Genomic DNA, 22,462 nt, shown 5'->3' on the forward strand with positions numbered 1-22,462 from the left:
CAGTAAGCCCATTGCATTGTTGGCCCTTGAAACGGATTTTCGGGTACTACCGTCAGTCAAAACTGACGTCCCTGAACCCTGACTTGGCTGAATGCGATTCTGCTTGAACATGTAATTTCTGCATGTTTATTTTTCTTGGAGCTTTTTAATGCAAAAATCTATCCTCAGCCTGTGACTCGTGGTACGCTCCTTTCTTTGGAAATAGTTTGGAAGTCATAAGTACCTAAGGTGAAGAACAATGGTAATTTTGGCTGCTAGAAGACAACTGACAATAAGTAACAAAGGGTAAAGTACGAAATCAAGGGAAAGGACAAATGGAAAGTTGTACCTGTTACTGAGAAGCTTTTTAAAATCTGATTTTTCTCAGCTCCCATCTTCCTAACCTGTGTGAGTAGACTTGAACTCAGTGTATTGGGCTTTTTCCTGTTATTTCTCTGTTGATACGTCTGGGTCACTTTTTGTTGGTGATCTCACAGGCATCAGAAAAGCAAAGGATTCTCCTTTTGCTCTGCTGGGAGAGCAAAAAGTCTCCCGAGTGCCATTATTTGCAAGGAAAAGAGCTAGAGGTGATGTCTAGGGCATTTTTCACTGCATAATGATGAAACTTCTGTCACTCTCAAGAATATTTCTGGCTGGCGTGAGTCTAGTTGTGCAATTTTTTCCTGTATTTACAGTGAAGAATGCAAGACCTAACAGCTGAGGTAACGAGCAGTCTGCTGCAGTTTCCAGAGGTGACTCTTCAGGCACTTGGGGAAGATGAGGGAACCCTCGGCTCTGTGCTGTGCGGGAGGTTTTCTGGAGGTGAGCATTTTCCTTTAAATTTGGTCTCGGTATAAAGCTGTTCTTGCCTGGAGGCTACCTGAAGCCTCAGGTCATCGTATCAGCTGTGTCAGGTTGGTGCTGTTAAGGGGCATCCTGTTTAGAGAGAGAGAACAAAAAGGGTGCTTCAGCGATGACAAATGCTAATATTAAAACGTGAGTGTAGTTAAACTTTGAAGTGGACTTTCCAGGTGATGTGACAGTAGAGCTGGGTGCCTATCTGGAGGTCTAGGCTTCTGTTAAGACCAGGTAGAATCTATCTACCTGAGTGTAAATGCAGGAATTGAGCTCATACTTCCTTTGGGCTGGCAGTAGTTCAGTGAAACAAAATGCCTTCAATTCTTCCTCTACGCTCCAAGACTTGTATTCCCATATGCGTTTAGATCATTTCTAGCAAAACCAAGGCGAATATGGTATAAAGGCTGTCGATCAGGACCTTGTAATCTTTATCCCAAACAACCCAGATTCTTCGGTGCGGGAATGACAAGTACAAATGCAAAATAACAAGGTGGTTAATTTTAGGAGGGATTGCTTGGGGATTTCAACGGGTGATTTTGAATCATTGACTAGAATGAGGTAGGTCGGTCTTCCTCTGCTAGGTACGTTTATTGAAGGAAAGGGGCAGGCACTGTGATTTTTTTTCAGCTGTTTTCAGTCTTCCGTTGGACATTTGCTTCAGTCCTCTTTCTTTTCTCTCACAGGGAGAAACGGCCTGGCGTGGTTGGCACGTGGTCCTCACCTTGAGGTGGTGAACTCTGTGACAGGAGAGCGGCTCTCTGCGTACCGTTTCAGTGGAGTCAATGAACAGCCTCCCACTGTTCGTGTGGTGAAGGAGTTTTCCTGGGAGAAGAGAACTGGACTGCTGGTTGGGTTGGAAGACGCAGAGGGAAGTGTTCTCTGTCTGTACGACCTTGGACTCTCAAGAGTGGTTAAAGCGGTTGTTCTTCCCGGGAGGGTAGGTACTTTTTCATTGGAGAAACGAAGCTTTGATGTTGTTAGGTGCTGCGTAGGCCTGTTTTAGGACAAGCTTTGGAGCGTCTCTTTGTAGGAGGTATTTTTTCTATTGTGCGTTAACATCCTGTCACTTGAGAGTATCCAGTCAAGACGGCGTTGCTGTAAAATCTTGGGCTTAATGTGCCATTATTGTTTGAGTTTACTGAGAGTAAAACAAGTTTTCTGGTTTTATTGTAGAGCACAAAGTTACCTGATTCTCTCCTTCGACACATTGCCTTGAATCTCAGCCTAGCAAGCAGGCTGAGGAGAACACATTTTTCTGTTGACTTAGGAGAGGAAAAAAGAGCCTCTAGTGAGTTATCTGACAGATTGTTGGGAGGTCACCTTTCAGCCTGCAGTCCTTGAATCTCTGCTCTCTGACTAGTGTGTTTGTGTAGATGGGACACACTGGTGTAATGTTGCTGATGTTTTCTGTCTTCTGTAACCCAGAAACTCAAATGATGTGTGTCCCCTAGCCTCATTATCTTAATGTAAACAAGAATCGGTGGAAGTCAATAGAACATGAAGATTCATTTTTATCATCTTAGAATCTGCAACAACTAACTAACTAACTTCTTAGCCAGCTTTCCATCAGGTGCTTTGGTTTGACTTGCTAGAATACAGGTGGAGTTTTGTTTGTTTGTAATGCTACAGTGTGATGACTAGTAGTAAGCATTCGTATTGGGGTCACTGAGAGAGAGAAATACGTGCAGCTTTAGCGCAGGAGTCTTCGTGTGCTCGTGTCTCTGCTCTAGCAGTCAGTGTTGTCCTGGGATGTGCTGCAACGTGTGCTGAAAGGTCTGTCTTCGCCTTGTGAGACAGTTGCGTGCAGACTGCTGGGCACGTGAAAGAGCAGCGTGCGCTTCCTCCTTTAGGTGGAGTCACCTTTTTATCTGAGAAGCTGCTGCTTTAGGCTGGCTTTTAACATTTTTCTCAACATTCGTGAAAGCGCTGGTGTGCATTTAAAGCTTCTTTTCCTTTATGTGGTTGTTACTTTTCTTCTAAATGCGGACTAGTGTGAATTTTACTAAGCTGGTCTCTCCCTTCAACGCTTTCTAAATACGTTTCACTCCCATGGAAATGGTGTGTCTCCCATGCAACTTGGCCGCTGCCTCGTCTGACTCTCGAGCCCTGATTTATCCTAACGCCCGTTTGTCAAAGAAGGCATAGACTGTATCGCGGTGCTGGTGGGCTGTGAGCGGTGGGAGACCTCGATGTAGTTGTGTTTGTCTGTCTTAAGCCCCTTGAATACGATAAAGTTTCTTGCGTATAACTGATTTTCTGTGTTTTCCTCCAGTTAATTACTGCGAAGTAGGAAATGGAAATTGCTAAGCTGTACTAATAGAATGCCCCATGTAAGTTGAAGTTAAGTCACTTACCCGCAGGAAATCTAGTAAATGGAAGGCAGTAACAGGTTTTTGTACGGGGCTTTTTTGTCTTTGTCTCTTTTCTTGATCTAATTGCAAACAATGCTTTGATGCTCCTGTATTTACTTTTGCTATTGAGCTTGTCAAAGAGCTCAAATAGTAACTTGTAGTTTTCCTGTAGGTAACCGCTATAGAACCCATAGCGAATCACGGAGGACCCAGCGTGAGCACTCAGCACCTCCATCAGAGTCTGCGATGGCTCTTTGGGGTGGCAGCAGTGGCTACAGATGCTGGCCATCTCCTTCTGGTTGACCTTAGTTTGGATGATTGCTCCTGCACTCAGAATGATATCGAAGCATTGGGTGAGCCTGCAGTTTTTCCACATGAATTTAAACGCAAGAAAACTTCTGTCTTCTAACGAAACAGTATGCATCCCACTTTGAAGACCCTTGTGTCAGACATTTCTGACGACTGGTTACAGGTGGCAGTTTGACATCGTATAGTCCTGACCTGATTAAACCTGGGAGTGTCTGACTGCTCCTCCCAGTGTTGTAAATGCCCCCTCCCACCAAGATCCCTGTGCCACTATGATTCTTGCCAGAGAGGTGTAGGAATTTTGCCACGTGAGCCCGTGCGGCCGCCTGGTAGGAAGTTGTGTTGGAGGAGCCCTGTTTCCCGGGAATGCTCTTCTGCTTGTGTTAATTGACTTGGGGCAAATTTTGGGCTTGTTTTTTAAAATAAACCCGACTTACCAACACCCATGCATTTGGATGAATGAAATCTCGAATAGGTGTACTCAGATTGCATACACCGTTTTGGCTATTACAACAGCAGCTTCAGAAATTGGTGCCACTTCAAACACGAGGTGCCACTTCAAATTTCATCACGAGGCCCAAACTCCTGCTTTTCAGAGTCCAGGAAGAATTTGGTTACGTTATTAAGGTTACGTTTTTACCTAGCTTTCAAACGTGAGTGAGAATACTTGTCTTATCCGAGAGTTCTTATGTTCTTTGAAGACATACATAATGGAAATGGCAAAAAAAAGTGTTGCATAAATGGCTATTTTGCCTGGCACGGTAGCATTAGATGATAGGGGTTGTCACATCAGTGCCTAAAATGCAGCCTAAATGGCATAACGTATTCATTTATTGCTTGGTTTTGTGTGTGTAGATCTAGAAGTTGTCACTAAAAATCCTGCTGAAGTTGCACAAAGAAGAGAAACTGTGACCAGCGAAGGGAGACATCTCTGTTTTCAACTACAAAATGCTTCCGGAACAGCAGTATCAGCCCTGTGCTACATAAGCAGAAGCAACCAGCTCGTTGTGGGTTTCTCGGATGGCTACCTGTCGCTCTGGAATATGAAAACTTTGAAGAGAGAGTAAGTAGGCCTTTACACTTGGCCATGCCTGGAGGTGTGGGGCTCTCGATTTGTTGCTTAAGGAAGTATGTGGATGTAAAGAGAACTTTTTCAGGGACTGACATGAGTATGAGTATAATCTTGGCACGTTCAGAAATCCTCTTCTGACATAACTTTTCAGTCATACCTGGATCAAGTGGTCCGCCTTCTCCCCAGTGGACTAGGATTGTTTTCCTTATTGTGCCTGTGGATTGAGGAACTGTGGAAAGCATGCTTCCTGGGGTTTTCAGAACCGGTTACTGCAACTGGGGCATCCATTGAAAGGCTGAAGTATGTCAGTGATGTGATTTTGGTGCCGATATTCTCTAAAGTGTCCAGGGTGAAACTAGTGAGACATGAAAACTCAATAGCTGACCTGTGCCTGAAAAATGTATTCTTTCCTGCATGTCAGCTTTGGCCGAAAGAGCAATCTCACCTGAAATATTTGGCTAACTTCTGGTCGGGATTCACTTCAGCAGATCTGCACTGACTCCCCAGAAGCTGTTGGATGCATAAATAGACAGTGGAGGAATAATTAGGTGGCAAGAGTAGAGTGTGGAGGTACAAATAAGGTTCAGAAGTCAGGAAGAACAATGCTTGACGTAGTCCAAGAAACGAGAAACTACCTGTGTTTGGGCCACTAGGCTCACCTTTTGTTTTCTTTTTCGTTTTGCTTTTTTTTTCCCCTAAACCTGTAGGCACCACTCTCAGCTTGAAGGAGGGAGGATTCCTGTCTATGCTGTCACTTTTCAAGAGCCCGAGAATGATCCTCGCAATTGTTGCTACTTGTGGGCTGTTCAGTCTACGCAGGAAAGGTGAATAAAAACTTTAACTATCAGCCACTGAATTAATTCTTTTTTTTTTTAAGGATATTTGTTCCCATACAGTTGAACATGTGTATTTGTTGTGTGTCTGCGATTCTTTCCGGTACGGAAGGTGTTAAACTTAGAATGCAATTTTTACAGGATTTACCAGACGTGAAGAGGGACCTACTAGTTCCTGCCTTCTGTCAGAAGGCAAAGCAACAGTGGCCATATTCTTCTGCTCGCATTCTCAAATGGTTTGCTTTTGTTCCTCGATGACCGCTTCATCATTTGTTTGATAGTCACACCGTGGTATTAAAATACCACTAGGAGCAGTTGAGGCTGCAGATCTAGAACACCAGATGTGCCCACACAACAGCCTGCCGCCCCTAAAGGCGGCGGTGACAGTATTGCCGATGGCCTTGTGCCAGCGTCAGCAGTCTGTGGAGCCTTGGTGAGCCAGTGCAGCTCCCCTGGCAGCAAACGATTCAGCAGAAAAGCCAATGGGTTCCTGCTGTTCTGCTGAATCAAATCGGACTTGGAAGGGTGCAGAGTGTGCAAGAGGGGGAGGGGAACTTTGGTGGTAAGGGAAGGGCAGAGAGATCTCTCTTTCTGCATCAGCAAGCGATTCCATCAGCTCAGCTGTTGGTAGAGTGGCAGTCTTTTAAAATTTGACTTCAAAGCAGTTTTGATGGAGAACTCTTCATTGTGAAGAACTATTTCCAACAATTCTTAGTCCATACAACATATTACAGCTTTCCAATTGTACGGTTGGCTTTTGCCCCTGAAGTTGTTAGTGTCAAAACGCCCTCCTTCATGTTTCAGTGGCTAAATGTGGCCGATGATCATGTTTTGGGAAGAGGCGGTGTTCTTTTCAGCAGGAGCATGCTATTAAGAAAACGTCTAGGTCTACTAACACGACAATGAGGACTATAAAGCAGCTTTGTAACCAAATTTCATAATTTATCCCTTTTTCAGTGAAGGTGATGTGGTGAGTTTACACCTGCTGCAGTTAGCGTTTGGTGACAGAAAACGCGTGGCCTCAGGACAAGTCATGTATGAGGTAAGAGGTGCATGCGTGGGAAAAGCAGACAATAGTAATTTTCTCTAAGGGAGTATCAGTTGAGTTACAGGGGTGAGATTTACCATCAAACTTCAGAGCTGGCTGAAAAAATAATAATGTTTTGCTGAGTCTTCTTGGGCACGGCCTTTGTCCATACCTTTTGGAAAGAAGGCATACCATTTTATACTGCAGTGTCGTGTGTTCCAGCTAGATTCATCTGCAAAGAGCCCGTATAAATGAAATTCCTGAAGAGGACGCGGCTTTTGCAAATAAAATTATTCTGAAATACCAAACGAATGGCATGTAGGAAGAGAAGATTGGGCCTTGAATCGCTTGGTTTAACCAAGCTTCGGACTTGAATAAGCTTCTGTCTCTCTCCCTTTCTTAAAATACAGTCATACTCTATTCTTTGCTGATCTTCAGTTTTATATTCTTGGTTTCCCTTAGAGCTTTGTCAGCCGGACTTCTGACATGAAATGCACCTACAGTGTCTCTTCAGTGTTGATCCTGACACTTAGTAGCTGTAAAGATAACTTGTTCTTCTTTTTGGCTGGGTGACCTATTCAATCTACTCTTAAAGCCAGGAAAATATGTAATTTGGTCAGAAGAGTGTACCTAAATGTTAGATCTGGCTCCAAGAGGATGCGTTTAAAATACAGATGTGAGGTATCCTTGTATCTCAGATAGCTAACAGAGACAAGGCGCATCTGTTAGATGTGTAATTCCATTCAGTTGTACGCCTGGAAGTCTTCCAAAATCTTTTTGAGGGGACAGTAATCTTAGTTCAGAGCAAGTCTTTCCTCCTGATTTGGTACTTTCTCTTGCATGTTCTCAATAGCTATGGAACGAAACAGGGGTGACTCTTGTATCGTGGTACTCTGGTTTTTGTAGGGACTGTGCCTTTTGATTTTTTTGGATTAATTTAGATTTTGAGTGTTTTGCTTATGTGTAGGAAAGGTGCTTCCTCATTTGCCACTGTTGCTTTTGCATAGAGAGAGGTTAGGTGTTTGGAAAAGGTGGTGTTTCTTTAAAATGCATTATCTATCACGGTGACCAAGTAGAAGGATCTTCCAGTGATTCATCGCGTGCTGGATGCTATCTCTTTATCTTTGTTGATGTGCGGGACCTGTGCTCCACAGCGGATACTTTTAGTCTCAGAACACTTCCTTGTAGTCACAGATTGGTTAGTACTACATGACTGTCTGCCTGCATGGCTGTCTGAGTCAAGTTTCTTGTCCATCTTCAGGGGTAGAAAATTTAAGTGTCTCCCGTTTGCTAGGCCAAGTTTGAGTAAAGAAGGAGGAATCTACTGTTGATCCTTGTTCATTGGATAGAGTTCATAGGAGCTCAAAAGACTTTTTCAATACAGCAGTGCTTTTTGTTCCGGGAATTAGGTTTGAGGCTATGAAGCAGTGCCTCTTTGACTGTGTGTCATGGTAAAAGTCACAAATAGGACTTATGGAACATGTGGTACTGTGTTTTTCTATACGCGTGTCAAACTCTTGTCTCCATTGCCTTCAAGGCTGGTTTAAGTCTGCTTAAGTAATTAAACAGAAAGGTATGTTTAAGTAATGCTTCCAAAGACCTTTTTTGTACTGTCGCAGCAGTTGCTAAATCTGGTGCATCAAATCACGATCGTAGAGCGCATCTTTACCCTCGTTCTGCACAATGCTTGCGGATGGGCAGAGTATACACTCTCTACTTTGATATCAGAGTTTGACCAGTGCATCTCGTTTGAAAACTTGTTTTTGTGTTTTGCTAGTCAATGGAGTCATTACTTAACATCTCCCATACAATGGAGTTCCTTAGAATGACTTTGCCCGGCGTGGAAAGTTTAAAATGCACTGCTTTGCTTCAGAAGCATTTTCTTTTTAGTTATGAAAGACTTTTTTTAATTATTTAATTTTTCTTTTTAGACAACCTTCATATTTATTTGTAACACTTCCTGGAATCATTAAGAGAAAGCTCGCCTCTTCTCAGATTAGGTGAATTAGATGTATCCTATGAGATCATACGGGAATGTGTGGTTTCATGCCAGTTCGTTTCAGAGCTCTGCAAGTTTAGGAAACTTGGGTAGAATGTGGCGTTATCAGTTTATGGGTTGTGTGGGTTGGGTTTCTTTTTCCCTCTTTTTTTTTTTTTTTTTTTTAATTATAGAGCTGCTATTTGTCCCCAGTACACCCATTCATGTGTTGTATGGTAGACAGTTTGAATGAATGCTGTATTTGGAAAGACGGTATTTCACTTCACGCTTAACTTAAAAAATGGCGCTATCAGAGGTTCACCACAATCGTGCCGGGGTTTCTGTGTATCTCAAAATTAGTTTGTTTACTGTGTAGTAATTCGTGATGCTAAAAGCCTTGGCCACGTGCACCCCGTGTCCTTTCTGGTTTTCCCTTTTGCTGTTGGCTGTGCTTGGTGAAGGAGCTGAGGGATATTTCACCCGTTAGTCTCTGACAAGATGAGAGGAGGAGCTGTCATAGCTTACGTGGCTTGAAAGAAGATTGCTAATCAGTATGAAGTTCTCACAGTAACTAGAGAGGGGTGCACGGTCACTCTGGTGGTGTGCCCATAGAAAATACCTCTTGACAGCTTTAGCTGCTCTAATGCTGGGGCTTCTCTAACTTCATCAGTTCTGCAATCAAGACATGGAGCAAAGAGCTTTGCATGCATGTGTGTTGCATCATTTTAGATATCTCTTTGTAGCGATATATTTATTTTTATAAAGAACATTCTTGGATGTCGCAAGGAATTCTGCAAAACATGTTTAGATCTGAATAATGTTAGGGAAATTCTAAATTTTGAAAAAGTGCAAAGCCTTTACAGCCAAACTTACCCGTTACGATTTGACACTGCATTCTCTTGCATGTCAGGCGTAGTTTCTGTTTACCATCAGAAATAGGCTCATGCGAAATACACAGTATAATAAGCCTATTCTGTTAGACTGTCTCTCATATTTAGCCATACTGTATGTTTTTATCTTAGAATGACCTTTGCTCTCTTCTCTGATTTTTTCCCCCAGGGTTTGGAATACCGTGGCGAAAAGTTCAGTTTAGATCTCACGGGTGGAGCCTTTCCCTTGAGAGGCCAGATGAGTACTAAATTAATCAGCTGCCAGACTGTCGAAAAATTCCGCAGCGACGTTGACGGAGAGGATAGCGTAAATGAAGGTTTGTTCTGATGTCCGTGTTTGGTGATTTTAAAAGAAGTGCTTTTGGAACCTAAGCAACGAATGCTGTTCTGTCCCCACAGTCTGAAAGTCTTGCCTATCTGCATAGACTAGATTGTTGGGATTATTTACGAAGAAAAAATGGATGCTTAAGTTATGTGGGACTTCTTTAAGGGAAAATATATGTTTTATTTTATGCTTGCTGACATGCTATCGCGATGTATGGTGGGGCCGTTTGTATGATGATGGTCAGTCGTTTTACTCCTCCAGCTGCCATCTTTGAACAAGAAGTTCAAACTCTCCATTGCTTAGGAATGTGACCAGAATTTTTTCCCTTCTTCAAACCGATGTCCGCATCTGCATCCAGATGGTAGCCCGTCACAAGTGGTGCTCCCCAGGGCACTGCACTGGCGCCACTTCTCTTTAGTATCTTGACCAGTGATCTGGACGAGGGGACAAGAAAAAGGGGCAGTGTGACTGAAACCTATCACAGAGATGTTTGCTATTCCGTAAGTACTGTAATCACTCTTAGGAAGTGTTGTGTTTCACGAGTGACAGAACAGAATGAAGCCAAAATAGAAAGTGGTGTTTTAAAAATATCGGATCTATCGTATTTTCTACAAGTCAGAAACAATGTCTTGTCTTTTACAGTCACGTCTCCTGACACCAGTGTCTCAGTCTTCAGTTGGCAAGTGAATACGTACGGTCAGGGAAAACCATCTACTTACCTGGGTGTATTTGACATTAATCGCTGGTATTCTGCTCAAATGCCAGATTCACTAAGGTAGATTTTTCTTCAGTAGTTTTCCATATGCCTGCCAATAATTCATTTGAATGTCGGCATTTAGCTTACGCGCTTGTTTTCTTTAAGGCCGGAAGAATTCCCTCATGAGTGCCCCTATTTTGCACTGTGGTCGCTGGATACTGTAGTGAGCGTGACTTCTCCGAAGCTCCTTTTGGATATTCTGGTCCATGAGCGGAGTCTAAGTCGGGGAGTTCCTCCTTCTTATCCACCACCTGAGCGGTTTTTTCATCCAGGCAACTATAACTTTGGTAGGTATTTCACTGCTTTTGAGAGTGATAAGCTTAAAATGAGGTCAAATGCCATTCATTGGTTCTCTTGTTCAGTCATTGTTTGTCATTCAAAACCCAAACCAAACCAAAAAAACACCCAGTCGCCCACAAACCCAACTCTGATCACGTTGTACTGACAAGGTATTTACTATTGTGGAACATATCTGACAGCCGGCTGAGTTTTGGTGCTTTTGTAATGTAGGCGGTGAAGTGGTGCTGGTTATAGCCTGAAATGCCTGTGAACTGAAGCTCAAAGCACTCAGTTATATGTTTCTAGATACCGGTGTGTAAAAAATGTAAACTGGTCATGCCATAACTGTGAGAGTACGGAAGGTTGTCAAACGTTCCCTGTTTCTGCAGATGGTACGTGCTTGCTGACCTCCGGAGTCGTTCACATGACTTGCACCGGCTTCCAGAAGGAGGTGATCTTTTACTGTATCTTTATTGCGAGTGGCAGGAGATGTAGCTTTTCTAAGTTTTCTGTTGCACTGCTTTCCGTGTTAGGGACCGTTTCACGCTCATCCTGCCCGTCCACACGCATAGTTGCAATTGTATCCTGTCGCCAGTTGTATGCAAATGGTAATGTTTTAGGTCCCCTCTTGGGACTGTACAACTGCCGTTGTCTCCTCTTGAAGCACGATCGGGGATTGAATGTCTAGAAAGGAATGCAACGTTGCTCCAGGAGCAAGAACAAAACCACTGTAGAAGGCGGGGAAAGGTGTTACTTCTTTATTGCCCCTCAGTCGAACTGCCTGCATAGTCTTGAGTTAGAGTTTTGATCCCCAATTCTCTTGAAAAAGGAGGGAATGGAGAAAATGAAAAATCACATAACTGTTTGAGGAGTGAAAATTTTGTTTTCTCCCAAACTCGGCCAAATTATAACTTCTGAGCCACGGCACAGATTGTGACAGATAATTTTGAGTGAAGTTTCAGCTCACTAAATGTTTCCAACATGAATCGGCTTCCATACGAATAGGCATAGAAAGGATCTTCCAAAGCGTGAAGTTGCATGTTAGCTTAGCTTATATAGAATGTATTTTGTGTCAGTGTTGAGGGAAAGAGCAAGGCCTGTGTATAGACAGAGAAGGTAGAAAAGACTTAATTACGCAGATTGCTAACCTAAAGCATCTTAGTGGTTCAGGCTGTCTGACGGTGTCAGTGAACATTTAGATTCTTCCTTTTAGAGGTTATCCAGAAGCGTAGTGACGGAATAACAATGCTGTCTTAATCTGTGGTTTTCGATTGATGTTTCAGACCTTGAATTTTTTGAAGAAATCTGGCCCTTCGATATGGGAAGCCATTCAGGATAGCTACAATAGGTGTCTTGTAGCTGGCTTGCTGTCTCCAAGACCAGTTGATGTCCAGCCATCCAGTTTGAGTCAGGTGAGTGCCTATGAGGGAATCAAGGGGGAAATACATCCATCTGGTCTGACAGGGCTGGAGGGGCTACAAGACACGATACTCCAATTTGAAATACAGGTGTTGACCTGAGCTAGCAGAAGTAATCGTATCCTTAGATCCAAAGTAGTGACTTTGACTGGGAACAGCCCTAAGAGATCTGTCTTTAGAGACCCCTCTCTTAATTCGGTGCCACACACAGATGCGCACAAGGAAGCGTGCAGTCAGTGCTGGTCATGCCCAACATAACGCATGTGTCCCCCAGAGCAACCCCCATCCCTGTCAGTTTCTCAAAGCAGTGGTTCAGTGCAGTAGCCGACGATGGGGGCGTCTCACTGGGATGCGAGCTCTTGCAGACGTCGGCTTGCTGCACTGTACGTGATCATTTGCTTCCAAGGAAGTGGGCTGTGGTAAAGGATTACTGCTGTCAGCTCTCCCTGGCAATTTCTTCACGGCTTGCCCTCGTTTTCCCTTCATCGGTAGGCTTTTCTGCATCCTCTCCGGGCGGATCTTCACCTCTGTAGCCTCTGCCTTGTGCTGCAGTAGCCCAATTTGCTCCTCTGAGACTGCCCTCTTGCAGCTGCAACACCTTAATCACCTTTATCTCATGACACTCGCTACCTTCTATGTGCTTTATGCCACCACAGTGACTTCACTCCCCCTGCCATAGGTTTTCCATTTGCAATGCACCAACCTTTCCCTGGAGCAATCAGCAGGAAGGGGAGAGCAGCCTTCCCGCTGCCCTCCTCTTCCTGTCTCCTGCATTCGTCACCACATTTGTGGACGTGTGTTAGGACATGAACGCTTCTGCACAGTGTGGTAGCTCAAAGAAATTTCTTGGCAAGCTGGCCAATGGTGTGTTTCCTTGTCTGAAACCAGTTTTCCGAAAAAGATGGCAATATCACATGTGTGTTCTACATGTGTAGAAGTCGCTTTGAATGTCATGATTTTGCCTAGAGGGGAAAGATACTTTTGAATGTGTTTAAAAAAACCCAACCAACCAAACAAATCCCATCCCAAAAACCAAAGTAAAAACTTATGAAGGGTCCTTTCACCTGAGAGAAGTACGAGAACACCAGCTGAGATAAGCTACTACTTAATATCGCGCGTCTGTGCGTACCTGTGATTTATCCTTGTAAGGATTACCACTACACTATAATACAGTATTTGAAGAGCCTAACATTTAAACCATTAGGATGTAAATGTTTCGCTTCTTTTCTGTCACGTTACAAAATTCCAACGTACTGTTTTGGGTGTCAGAACTGCTTCATGTCTTCATAGTCTAGAAAGCTGCTTGGCCGTAGCTTCACTGTTTCCATGCAAACGTTGCACAGTTGTGTTTGTCCTGTCCCCTTCCTGCGTTCCTGATGGCAAACTTATATGCACAGATGTGTAACGCGTATTAGCAGAGGATGTTTCTGGACGTAGTAAGTTGGAACTCAGTACGTGAAGACTGTAATGCAGAGGCATGCGAAGAAAGATTAGAATTAGGCTGCAGTAAGTTGAAATGTCAGAGGAAAAGTGTGTTAATGTGTTCCTCAGAGCAGTGGGCAGTCCAGCCTGTGGCTGGAATTAAGAGAAAGGACGTGGCGTTCCTGGCCTGTGTCCTGATTGACTTTGTGATGTCTGAATGAGTATACAGTTAGAAAGAAACATTTACTGTTGATGGTTCACATGGTGCAAGTAGGTAAGATTCTCATTTGAGTTTGTCTGTTACGTTTAGGAGGAGCAGCTGGAAGCAGTATTGTCAGCTGCTGTCCAGACAGGTTCTGTGGGACTTCTGACTGGATGCATTAAACATTGGATATCTGAAGGTAATACTTGGAACGTTGTTTTTTTACGTGGTACCTCTTTGAGTTGGAGCCTGTTGATTCATTTCTTTTTTGTTCTCTTTGTTTAAAGAGCAGCCAAGGTCTGCTGGTAATTTACGGTTTGTTCTTGAGTGGACATGGAACCAAGTGATCTCTACAAAGGAAGAATTTGACCAAATCTGTGAGTACTAGCGTAGTCATTCTGCAAACCTAAAGTCGTTCTTTCTGATTGAGCTTCCTCAGTAATACGCCGCTATAGGATATTGCACGCGGTCCTTGAAGTGCGCCTTGAAACTCTGGAATTGCTCTGTCGGCTAACGATTTAATATTTATTCTTGAAAAGGTGTTCCGCTGTTTGATGGCTCTTGCAACTTCATTGACCCCCAGACATTACGGTCTCTCCAGCGCTGCCAGTTGCTTTTGAGCAACCTTAGCACGGTCTTAAACTGTTTTCTCACAGAAGCACAAGAGCTTACTGAAAAAGGTTTGTAGTAGTGCTACAAAATCTTTGGTATGTTTTATTAAGATTTGGAATTGTGGCAACATGGGCTTTTGTTGTTTTTGAGGATTGGAAGACAGTCACATTTAGCTGGGAGAAGGGGCTTAAAGCTGAGCGCTTGGGACCACCACAAAACACGCATTGAGTTCAGGGCAACAGTTTATGGTGGAGCTCATGCAAGGGGGTGGGGGAGGCTACATTCAGAGAGAAGCTTTGTAGGCAACTGGGCTGAAATTACAGCAACCGAATGTGGTATTGCTGAAAAGTATTCCTTTGAATTCTTAGCTAGCAAGTTCTAGTTGCATGCAGACACCGTGTTGCAAATTGCTAAACAATACGAAGGAAGCGTAAACGAGTAACGTGCAAAGTAAGTTACTTGAGTTTCTACAGCTTTTTCTCTTAGAAATGGTTCTTGGCCTATTGAGAAAAGAAAAGAATATCCCTTTGCTATCAGAAGAATCTCTGCTACGTGAGAAACAGATGTCTTATTCCTGCGTGCATTTAGTAGTTCAGGCTTTGGGGTTTTTGTTTTTTTTTTTTTATTTTAGCCTTTAGTGAGTTTAGTTCTTTATAGGGGTTGCTTTTTGTTTTGGTGGTGATAGTGGGGTTTTTCTTCAAATAAGAAAGCGATACAGCATGAAAAACGCAAAGACAAAGATTTCTAATGTGCTATTTTTATACTTTTGGTTTAGTAGGATGAAGGGAGTTTTGTGAAAATGAACAGAATTGCATAACGCTAATCATCTCCTGCCTTTTTTCAGGTTTTGCAGACGTGACAAATAAGCAAGCGGTAACCGGCCTCATTTCTTTGTATGCACGAGTGGTCATCTGGTTCTGTCAATCCGGTCTCCTTCCAGAGGGTTTAGGTAAGCGTGACCTGTCATACGTTTGTAAGAAGGCGACCATCCAGTGAGTGACTCCCACGAACGCATGCTTAGCCATGTTTTTGTAACGGTTTCGTCAGGAAGAAGTCGTGCTGGTTCAGTGGCAGGGTGTGCTGAAGTTCTGTGGGTGAAGTTGAGATTTTGCTGGGTTGTCAAGTACACAGCGTAGAATGAGGCAGGCAGTTTCTTTCCTGGGTGGATTTTAGGGATAGCAATGGGCCTCTGACTTCAAGGCGCTGCTTGTGTCCACAGCTTGAACTACTTGAGATTTTAAACAAAGTACTATTAAACAACAAGTACCGGAATGCTTGTTTTTACAGTGAGAGCATTACCTGCATGTTTTGAACTTTCTATCAGTTGCTTGAGGAGAAAGTACACCTTGGAAATCCTTCTTTAGTTGGATGGATTATAAATTCCATTGTCAGCCTTAATTGTCTCACAGATGCTCACGCAGCATGTTTAGAAACCATTCCCTTTGAGAACTGGGTGGTTTTTTTTAAGGTGAACTTCAGCTTACCCTACATGTTGTGAATGCTGCGTGAACTGTAACCTTGAAACGGCACTTGGGGCAAGAAGGAATTGAGTCTTGTCTCTTAGAGTTCTTTTAGCAAAGGCAGAAAGAGGATTGGCTTCTTTCAGAGTTGGAGGCTTCTTGATGCTTAGCTTGTACGATCTTCTGTCTCTTTAGGCAAAAATTTTCCTTTACAAGTGTGATATGACTGCTTTAACTTGCTTCTACTTTGTTGCCTGTAGATGACGATACGCGTTTGTCGAGACCTTTCTACAATTATCCTCTGATTGAGAGCTACTATACTGGTCACCGACAGAAACTTGAGCGTTTATCAAGGTAAGAGCTAGAGGAAGACTCTAGAACACTTCCACGGCAAATTCAGAAGTGGAAGGGAATGGCTTTTATCTCAACAGTTGCATGGGCTATGCGTAATGCCGCTGCCAGCAATACTCTTGACTTCAGTGACACGTGTGTTCTGTTGAACAGAGAGGTTACTTTCCTGTGTTAAAATGTTGATATCTACCTCTGCTTAGTACCACTGGTTGGTATCATCATTTTTCGGTAGTCTACTTTATTCATTGGCTAATGTGTATAATTTCTGACTACTGAAAAAGGCCACGTGATTAGGACAGGATCAGTCACCTCCATATGACCGATTATGACCACATGACCAATAGAGGGTCATAACTGTATTGGCCTAAGTCCCCTTCTCACAAGTACGTGGTGTGATTTCGTAAGATGGTTGGAGTTACATGGAGTTGGCACGCCTCGCACTCTCCTGGCTGTCGGATAGAAGGCACTTGCTAACGTCAGCTCTCTTTCCTGGACTAGCTGCCTAGCACATAGGCGGCATGCCTTGGATTAGCCGATAATAGGTTTTTCTTTGGAAATTGTACTGAAAACTGAATAAAGACCTGACCAAGCTTCGGCGATGGCACTGTGACCAAGAGGCTGCAAGGTGAGTTAAGGTGGAAGCTGCAGGGTATGAGGTATTGACTTCAAAGTTCATCTTCCTTGGCTTACTTCTCAAGTAACTTACATACAGGCTCGTGTGTTCCTTCGAAGCACAGAGCCTCTAGTGTCCTTTTTCTGCTTTGTGCCATCGGGAGATTAAAGGGCAGGGCTGCAGTCAGCAGAAGACTGGAGGAAAGCCGTCACACTGGGAGGCTGGAATTAGTGTTTAACTCTGTCCAAATCCTTGCTACCTTTTGTTCCAGAGGAAAATGGGACTCGGACTGCTTGATGGTTGATGGAATGGTTTCCCAGTTAGGAGACCAAGTGGAGAAGCTGTGGCGGAGAGATGCAGGAGGAACTGGGAAATACCCGCCTGCCAGTTTGCATGTGAGTGTCCTGTTCACTGAGAACAACAACAAACGGCCGCCCTCCCCGCCAAACCCCACCCAAAAGCCAATGATTTAGGGAAGACAGGCGTTTTTTCAGAACTTTTAATTTTTCATTTCAGGCACTGCTGGATCTCTATTTGCTAGAAAGCATTGAAGAAAACTGCAAACACGCAATTGTATCCTTTCTAGTTATTTTTATTACACCTTCAGGGGATGCACATAAATGTTCTTCAGTGTTGGTCGCCGACCTGTTTCATGACATTTTTTCATTTATGCTTCAAAGACGATGCAAGTGAAAACATTTAGTTTAGCGTTAAGTTGTAGACAGAAGCGCTGTTTTATTTCTTTGTACTGTGGATTTTTGATGACTTTTTTCTTAAACGTTTTGTTGCAAAAGTCTTCTCCGATAGGGAGAAAACAGTTTTAGTAATAAGGGTTGAAGATATAAAATGTCCTTAGTTTTTCTCCAAATTTAAACACCGTTTAAAATTTTCTAAAACACCCATGATGGGTTATAAAACAATTTCTGTTTCAGAGCAAAAGGATTTCTAAGAGTGGTTTACCAGTACCGGATTTTTGCTGAAATCACGGGTTTTCCAGCGCAGCTCACAGTGCTTGCTTTGGTTCCGTTGAAAGTGCAGGCACACGGAATAAGCAACAGGGAGAAGAGAAAAGTCATGGGGCAGAAACTTAATTTTTAAGCTGCTGAAATACACAGCCTTGCTTTTGCTGTTTGTTGCCTAACCCGCGAGGGGAGCCTAGAGAGCAAGGGGCTTAGAAACGCTTATAGCCCAGAGCTGTCTTGTTAGATGATGTCCCTAAAAACGGACGTCAGAAAGAGAAAATGACACTACCAATGAGTGACCTGCATACTGGTTTAAATCCAGTTTTAATCATTCGGAGCTGAGCTGTACTGTAAGGATGCCACAATTTACACTGTTTTATAGACGCTGGACATGAGGGAAAAACCCAACTGTGGAATTTATTTGCTGTAATAATTGAGCATTGGATGCTCCAATGTTTTGAATGTATTTTCTGCTTCCTACCACTTTTATATTCTTACTTCATTATGTTTTTCTAAAGGTAATGTGATAAAGTTTTGGTCTTACAAACTGATTAGCCTTAATGAGATACCTGATGTCAGACAATTTACTTGCTGCTGGATATCAAGCGTTCCTTTCCGAGTGAGACAGAAACTTCAATCGACTCCTTTGCAACTGCCTTTGGCATGCCTTGGGGACTTGTTAAGCTTGTTGAAGGTTTTTGGCTTCTAGATCACAATGATTACGAAGTAAGTATGGTAGAGTTGAGTTAGACATACATTGCAGTACAAAGCTATAATCTAGAAAATGATTTTAAAACCCGATCTCTAACTTGTACAGAATTCACTGGCCCTGCTCTTTCATCCCGCTACAATCAAAACCGCGTCGTGGCAGCACAAGAGAATTATTCAGTCCCTCCTGTGCCAAGGGGAGCGTGGGCAAGCCCTCAGATACATCCAGCTGATGAGGCCACCCACGGCAAGCAGCGGGGAAGTGCAGCTTCTCCTCACTGTGTTGCTCTCCAATAGGTAAAGAAATATACCCCACCATTTTGTCACGCAAATCTTGTGAAAATGGAGAACAAAGAATAGAAATCATCATCCCCTAAGTTTCCTTTAAACTTTGAGTACAAGACTCTTGGGGCATCTCTTTGGTTATGCTATTAACATCCCTTTACGTCTGAAAAATTAATTACAGGTGCATGGTGGAGGCTTGGGGTCTGTTGCACCAACATGCCGCTCAGGCAAACTTAGAAGACCTCTTAAAACACATGTACGGAATGTGCCGTGAGATGGGCCTGATGGAAGACTTGCTGAAGCTGCCTTTCACAGACACCGAACAAGTAAGTGGGAGCAAGGAAAAATGTTCATCGTCTCTTTGAAAAGAGAAAAGGCAGAGCCATAACAGATTTTTGGAATGATTTTTTTTTTCTCATAGGAGTGTTTGGAGAAGTTTTTAAGGACCAGTGCCGGTGTTCAGAATCAAGAATTCCTTTTAGTTCACCATCTGCAGCGTGCCAACTACATTGCAGCACTAGAGCTGAATCAATCCATGAATGTAAATCTTATGGTAAGCGTGAAAGTTCTGTTCTGTCAAGCGTGCACGTTTCTGCTGGGTGTTACTAACTGGTTTTGATAGTACTCAATAAAAATCCTGCTTTGTTTTTTTCATACCAGTCTTTGAAACACTCGGAACAAGTTTCTACACCTTTGGTTACAGCTGAAGCTAAATGTTGACCAATATACGTCACTACTCCAAAGCTACTCTATGAAGCTATAAATTAAATGTTACACACCACTGTTGACCCCACTGAGAACAGTTTGTTTGCATCTGAGGAATAAACATGTATCTTTCCCATCAGCCAATCTTACCATTCCGTTATTGAGATACGTATGTTATGCGTGGCTTAGATTACTGGAAGTTGTTTGTGTCACTCCTTCCTATGGGATGACGAGTAGGTTGTATGTCATCGCTTGTGTCTTGCACGCAACTGTATTTTTCTAGCTGAGAGCAGGCTAGGTGCCAATCCACAGGTTAAATTTCTGTGGGTTTTGTTTGTTTTTTTTTAATTTCTGCGAGTTACAGTGTGCTCTCCAATTCCGCAACTTTCATTTCACGGCTTTTATGACAAAAATTCTTGTCTAACCTCTATTTCTCAAAATAGCCAGATTACATTTTGTGTTACATGAACTTGTGTTCTGGATTTGTGACGCGTTTGCCGTTTTCTGGAATCATAGTTTTCCAGTGACTCAAACTTCTAAGGTGGTTTTGGAAGTCGTAGGTCCTGCATTTGAAAACTGTCATGTGGCCAGGTGGTGTGCGTAGGTCGCTTTTTCTTGCTTGTTTTAATCTTCACATCATGTTGTCCAGGGTAATTTCCAGTTGTCCCGTATATTCAGGGCACTGGCGTTTCAGGAAGAACAAGGGAAAGCCTGCTATGTAGTAAGTCGTTTGCAAATTGCAGGTGATATCAGAAAATTGCAGGTGATAACAGGTGTATCAGAAGAAGGTTCTGCAGAGTGCCAGCATTGTTTTAACTTCAAGTTGTAGGCTCTGTTGCTATTCCAGTCTTCCTTCCACTTTGCTACAAGTACCAGGTGAAATCGGTGTGTGCGGATGGGTAGAACTTGCCGCTGTTCTGTGCAGTGGAGGTGTTTTACCACACCCGTAGAGGAAATCTGCTCACTAATGCGAAATAGCCCGGAGAGGTCTGTGCAATGAACTTCTTGTAATTAGTTAAGCTTTTGCTTTGCGCTTTTCCTTCATCAGAACGACGGCGATCATCGCTTGACCGACAGAGCAGTTGCCAGAAATTCTCTATTAGCCCAATATGGCAAGATCCTTCCACGAATTGAAAGGCAGCTGGCCGTAGAGAGAGCCAAGCTTTACCATGTGCCTGCATTGGCCTCAAGAGAAGGTAACTTTTAGCGGGGGGAAATAGAGGGGAGAATTCCCTGTCACTTGGATGACACCAGGCTGAAATTTTTCCCCTCTTGCTTTACAGTCTCAAGACCAAAGCCATTAACTCCAGTAAGAAAACAAGCTAAAGCAGGAAATGTGCGTCAAAGACCAAATTTTCTGGCGAAAATATTGTCCAGAATTAAAGAATCCTGGGCAGGAATGAAGGAGAAAACCGGTTTCTCACAAGGTGGATTTTAAAGATGATGTCGTTTTTATAGCTGCTAAACGTGCTGTTTCTTCAGCAGGATGTTTCTAAAATTGAGGATGTTTCTAAAATGGGACCTGTTGAGATCCAAACAGGAGAGCAAGCAGTTGGGTTTCAACAGCACCCGCCAGTCCCTCACTAGAGACAGGAACAAGAAGAGACCTTAGATGCATTCACTTATTCAGCTCATCTCGGCTTTGGGATTCAGGACAACACTGTAGAGAAGACGGGGCTGGACTTGGGAATACGCAAATCCCTCATGGGAGTCAATGGAAAATTTGGGATGGGAAGAAGGCAGCAGGTCACAAAGCTTCCGCAGTCATTCCCGTAGCAGTGCAGTGAAGGTGTTTCTGCTTTCGTTATAGCTGGTGGGTACTGATTTAGATGTAAGCGCCTGGTTTTGGCTTGTGGGCCCTCACTGAATTTAGGACAAACTGCTTACTGCTTTCTTGTTCGTAGATTTGTAAGCATAAAAGGAAAGTTTACGCAGACTAGTATTTCTTGACTTTAGTTTTGAAGCATGGCGTGTTGCTAATAATATATCGCTTTAGCAAGTTTTGACGAGGCGGGAGGCAAGAAAATAAGCTGATTCTATGGAGACTGCTGTTGAGGGGCTGCTTCCTTCTGCCGTTGTTGGCTAGCACTGCAACTTAGAGGGCTGGGCAAAGGTCTTTACACGTGGATTCAATTATCCCGACCATCCGAGTCCCTGGAAATAAGTAACGGTTACTGCTTTTGTTCTCACCATAAAACCCCGAGTATCTTCACGTGGATCTAGAAGGAACGAATACTTGCTCAGCACAGGGAACGGGAAGAGACGAGGTGGAGCTATTTAGAATATACTGTGTTGTCTCAGGCAGTCCAAGCGATTCCTTGAAGTGCAGGGTTGAGCTGTCGGATGTGAGGGCTGGCTAGTTTGACAAAGTGTTGCCGACTGGAACTTTCAGCTTTTCTCTCATCGTTGCCTTTTACCCTGTTAGATGCAGAGTGGGTCGCCGTGTGGGCATTTGTCGTCAGTGCAGGAAGTACTGCAATGGGATGATTTCTGCCAGTTGTGGCTACAGCTCGCATTGTAAAACTGCTCACTTTGTCCAGGAGTGGCGGCAAATCGTAGTCAGGAACAGAAATACCAGAAACGGGGCACGCGATGGCGTACACTGAACACTCTCTTCTCCGTCCCTTAAACACAGAAGCTGTCATCGGTAGCAGAGAGTACACTGTATGTTTCTGACTTTACACCCAGCAGTGATCTGAAAGGAAAAGCGGCATTTCACTGTCCTCAGTTTCATCTGTGTGAGTGTGAAGTCAGTCTGTTTGGTAATGACTATTGCATTAACAGGCTTTTTTTTAACTGTAGGTGATGGAAGATAGTGCGCTTAAGTCACCAACCTCAGAAGCAGCACCGGCAACACCAGGATAAAGTGAAGGACATCCATCGGGCGATCGTCCATACAGCTAGGATTCTACAGAGTCATAGTTAGCATGTTGTTTGACTGTCAATAAACATTGTTGAATGTGATGCAGCTGAAGGAGACGGAGAGCTTTTTACACCTCAGAGTAATTTTCAGAGACAAGCGTTGTAATAAGGAATGCCCCCCAGCCCTCCTCCTCTCGCTTAGCTTTT

The 22,462-nt window shown here is 43.5% G+C and overlaps 1 protein-coding gene across 1 annotated transcript; it reads left to right on the forward strand.

The window, feature by feature from the left end:
* The first annotated feature begins 659 nt into the window (after positions 1-659).
* Positions 660-20,944, forward strand: LOC128907327 (protein ELYS-like). Its single transcript, XM_054196059.1, has 24 exons — positions 660-801; positions 1,521-1,774; positions 3,361-3,541; positions 4,350-4,557; positions 5,274-5,390; positions 6,357-6,441; positions 9,464-9,611; positions 10,262-10,394; positions 10,482-10,663; positions 11,045-11,106; positions 11,939-12,067; positions 13,806-13,896; positions 13,985-14,074; positions 14,237-14,377; positions 15,154-15,258; positions 16,030-16,123; positions 17,005-17,128; positions 17,250-17,306; positions 18,275-18,421; positions 18,513-18,700; positions 18,870-19,014; positions 19,110-19,241; positions 20,442-20,589; positions 20,677-20,944. The coding sequence occupies exons 1-24, from the start codon at positions 681-683 to the stop codon at positions 20,829-20,831; spliced, it is 3,237 nt and encodes a 1,078-aa protein (XP_054052034.1). The 5' UTR covers positions 660-680; the 3' UTR covers positions 20,832-20,944.
* Positions 20,945-22,462: the final 1,518 nt, after the last annotated feature.

This window comes from Rissa tridactyla, chromosome 3 (assembly GCF_028500815.1).
Source record: "Rissa tridactyla isolate bRisTri1 chromosome 3, bRisTri1.patW.cur.20221130, whole genome shotgun sequence".
In the NCBI taxonomy this organism is placed as follows: Eukaryota; Metazoa; Chordata; class Aves; order Charadriiformes; family Laridae; genus Rissa; species Rissa tridactyla.

Excerpts from the sequence above, each read along its gene's own strand:
- LOC128907327 (XM_054196059.1), top strand. The coding sequence starts at position 681 with ATGCAAGACCTAACAGCTGAGGTAACGAGCAGTCTGCTGCAGTTTCCA. Across the intron at positions 3,542-4,349 it reads GAATGATATCGAAGCATTGG|ATCTAGAAGTTGTCACTAAA; the intron begins GTGAGCCTGCAG and ends TTGTGTGTGTAG. Across the intron at positions 18,422-18,512 it reads TAGATCACAATGATTACGAA|AATTCACTGGCCCTGCTCTT; the intron begins GTAAGTATGGTA and ends TAACTTGTACAG.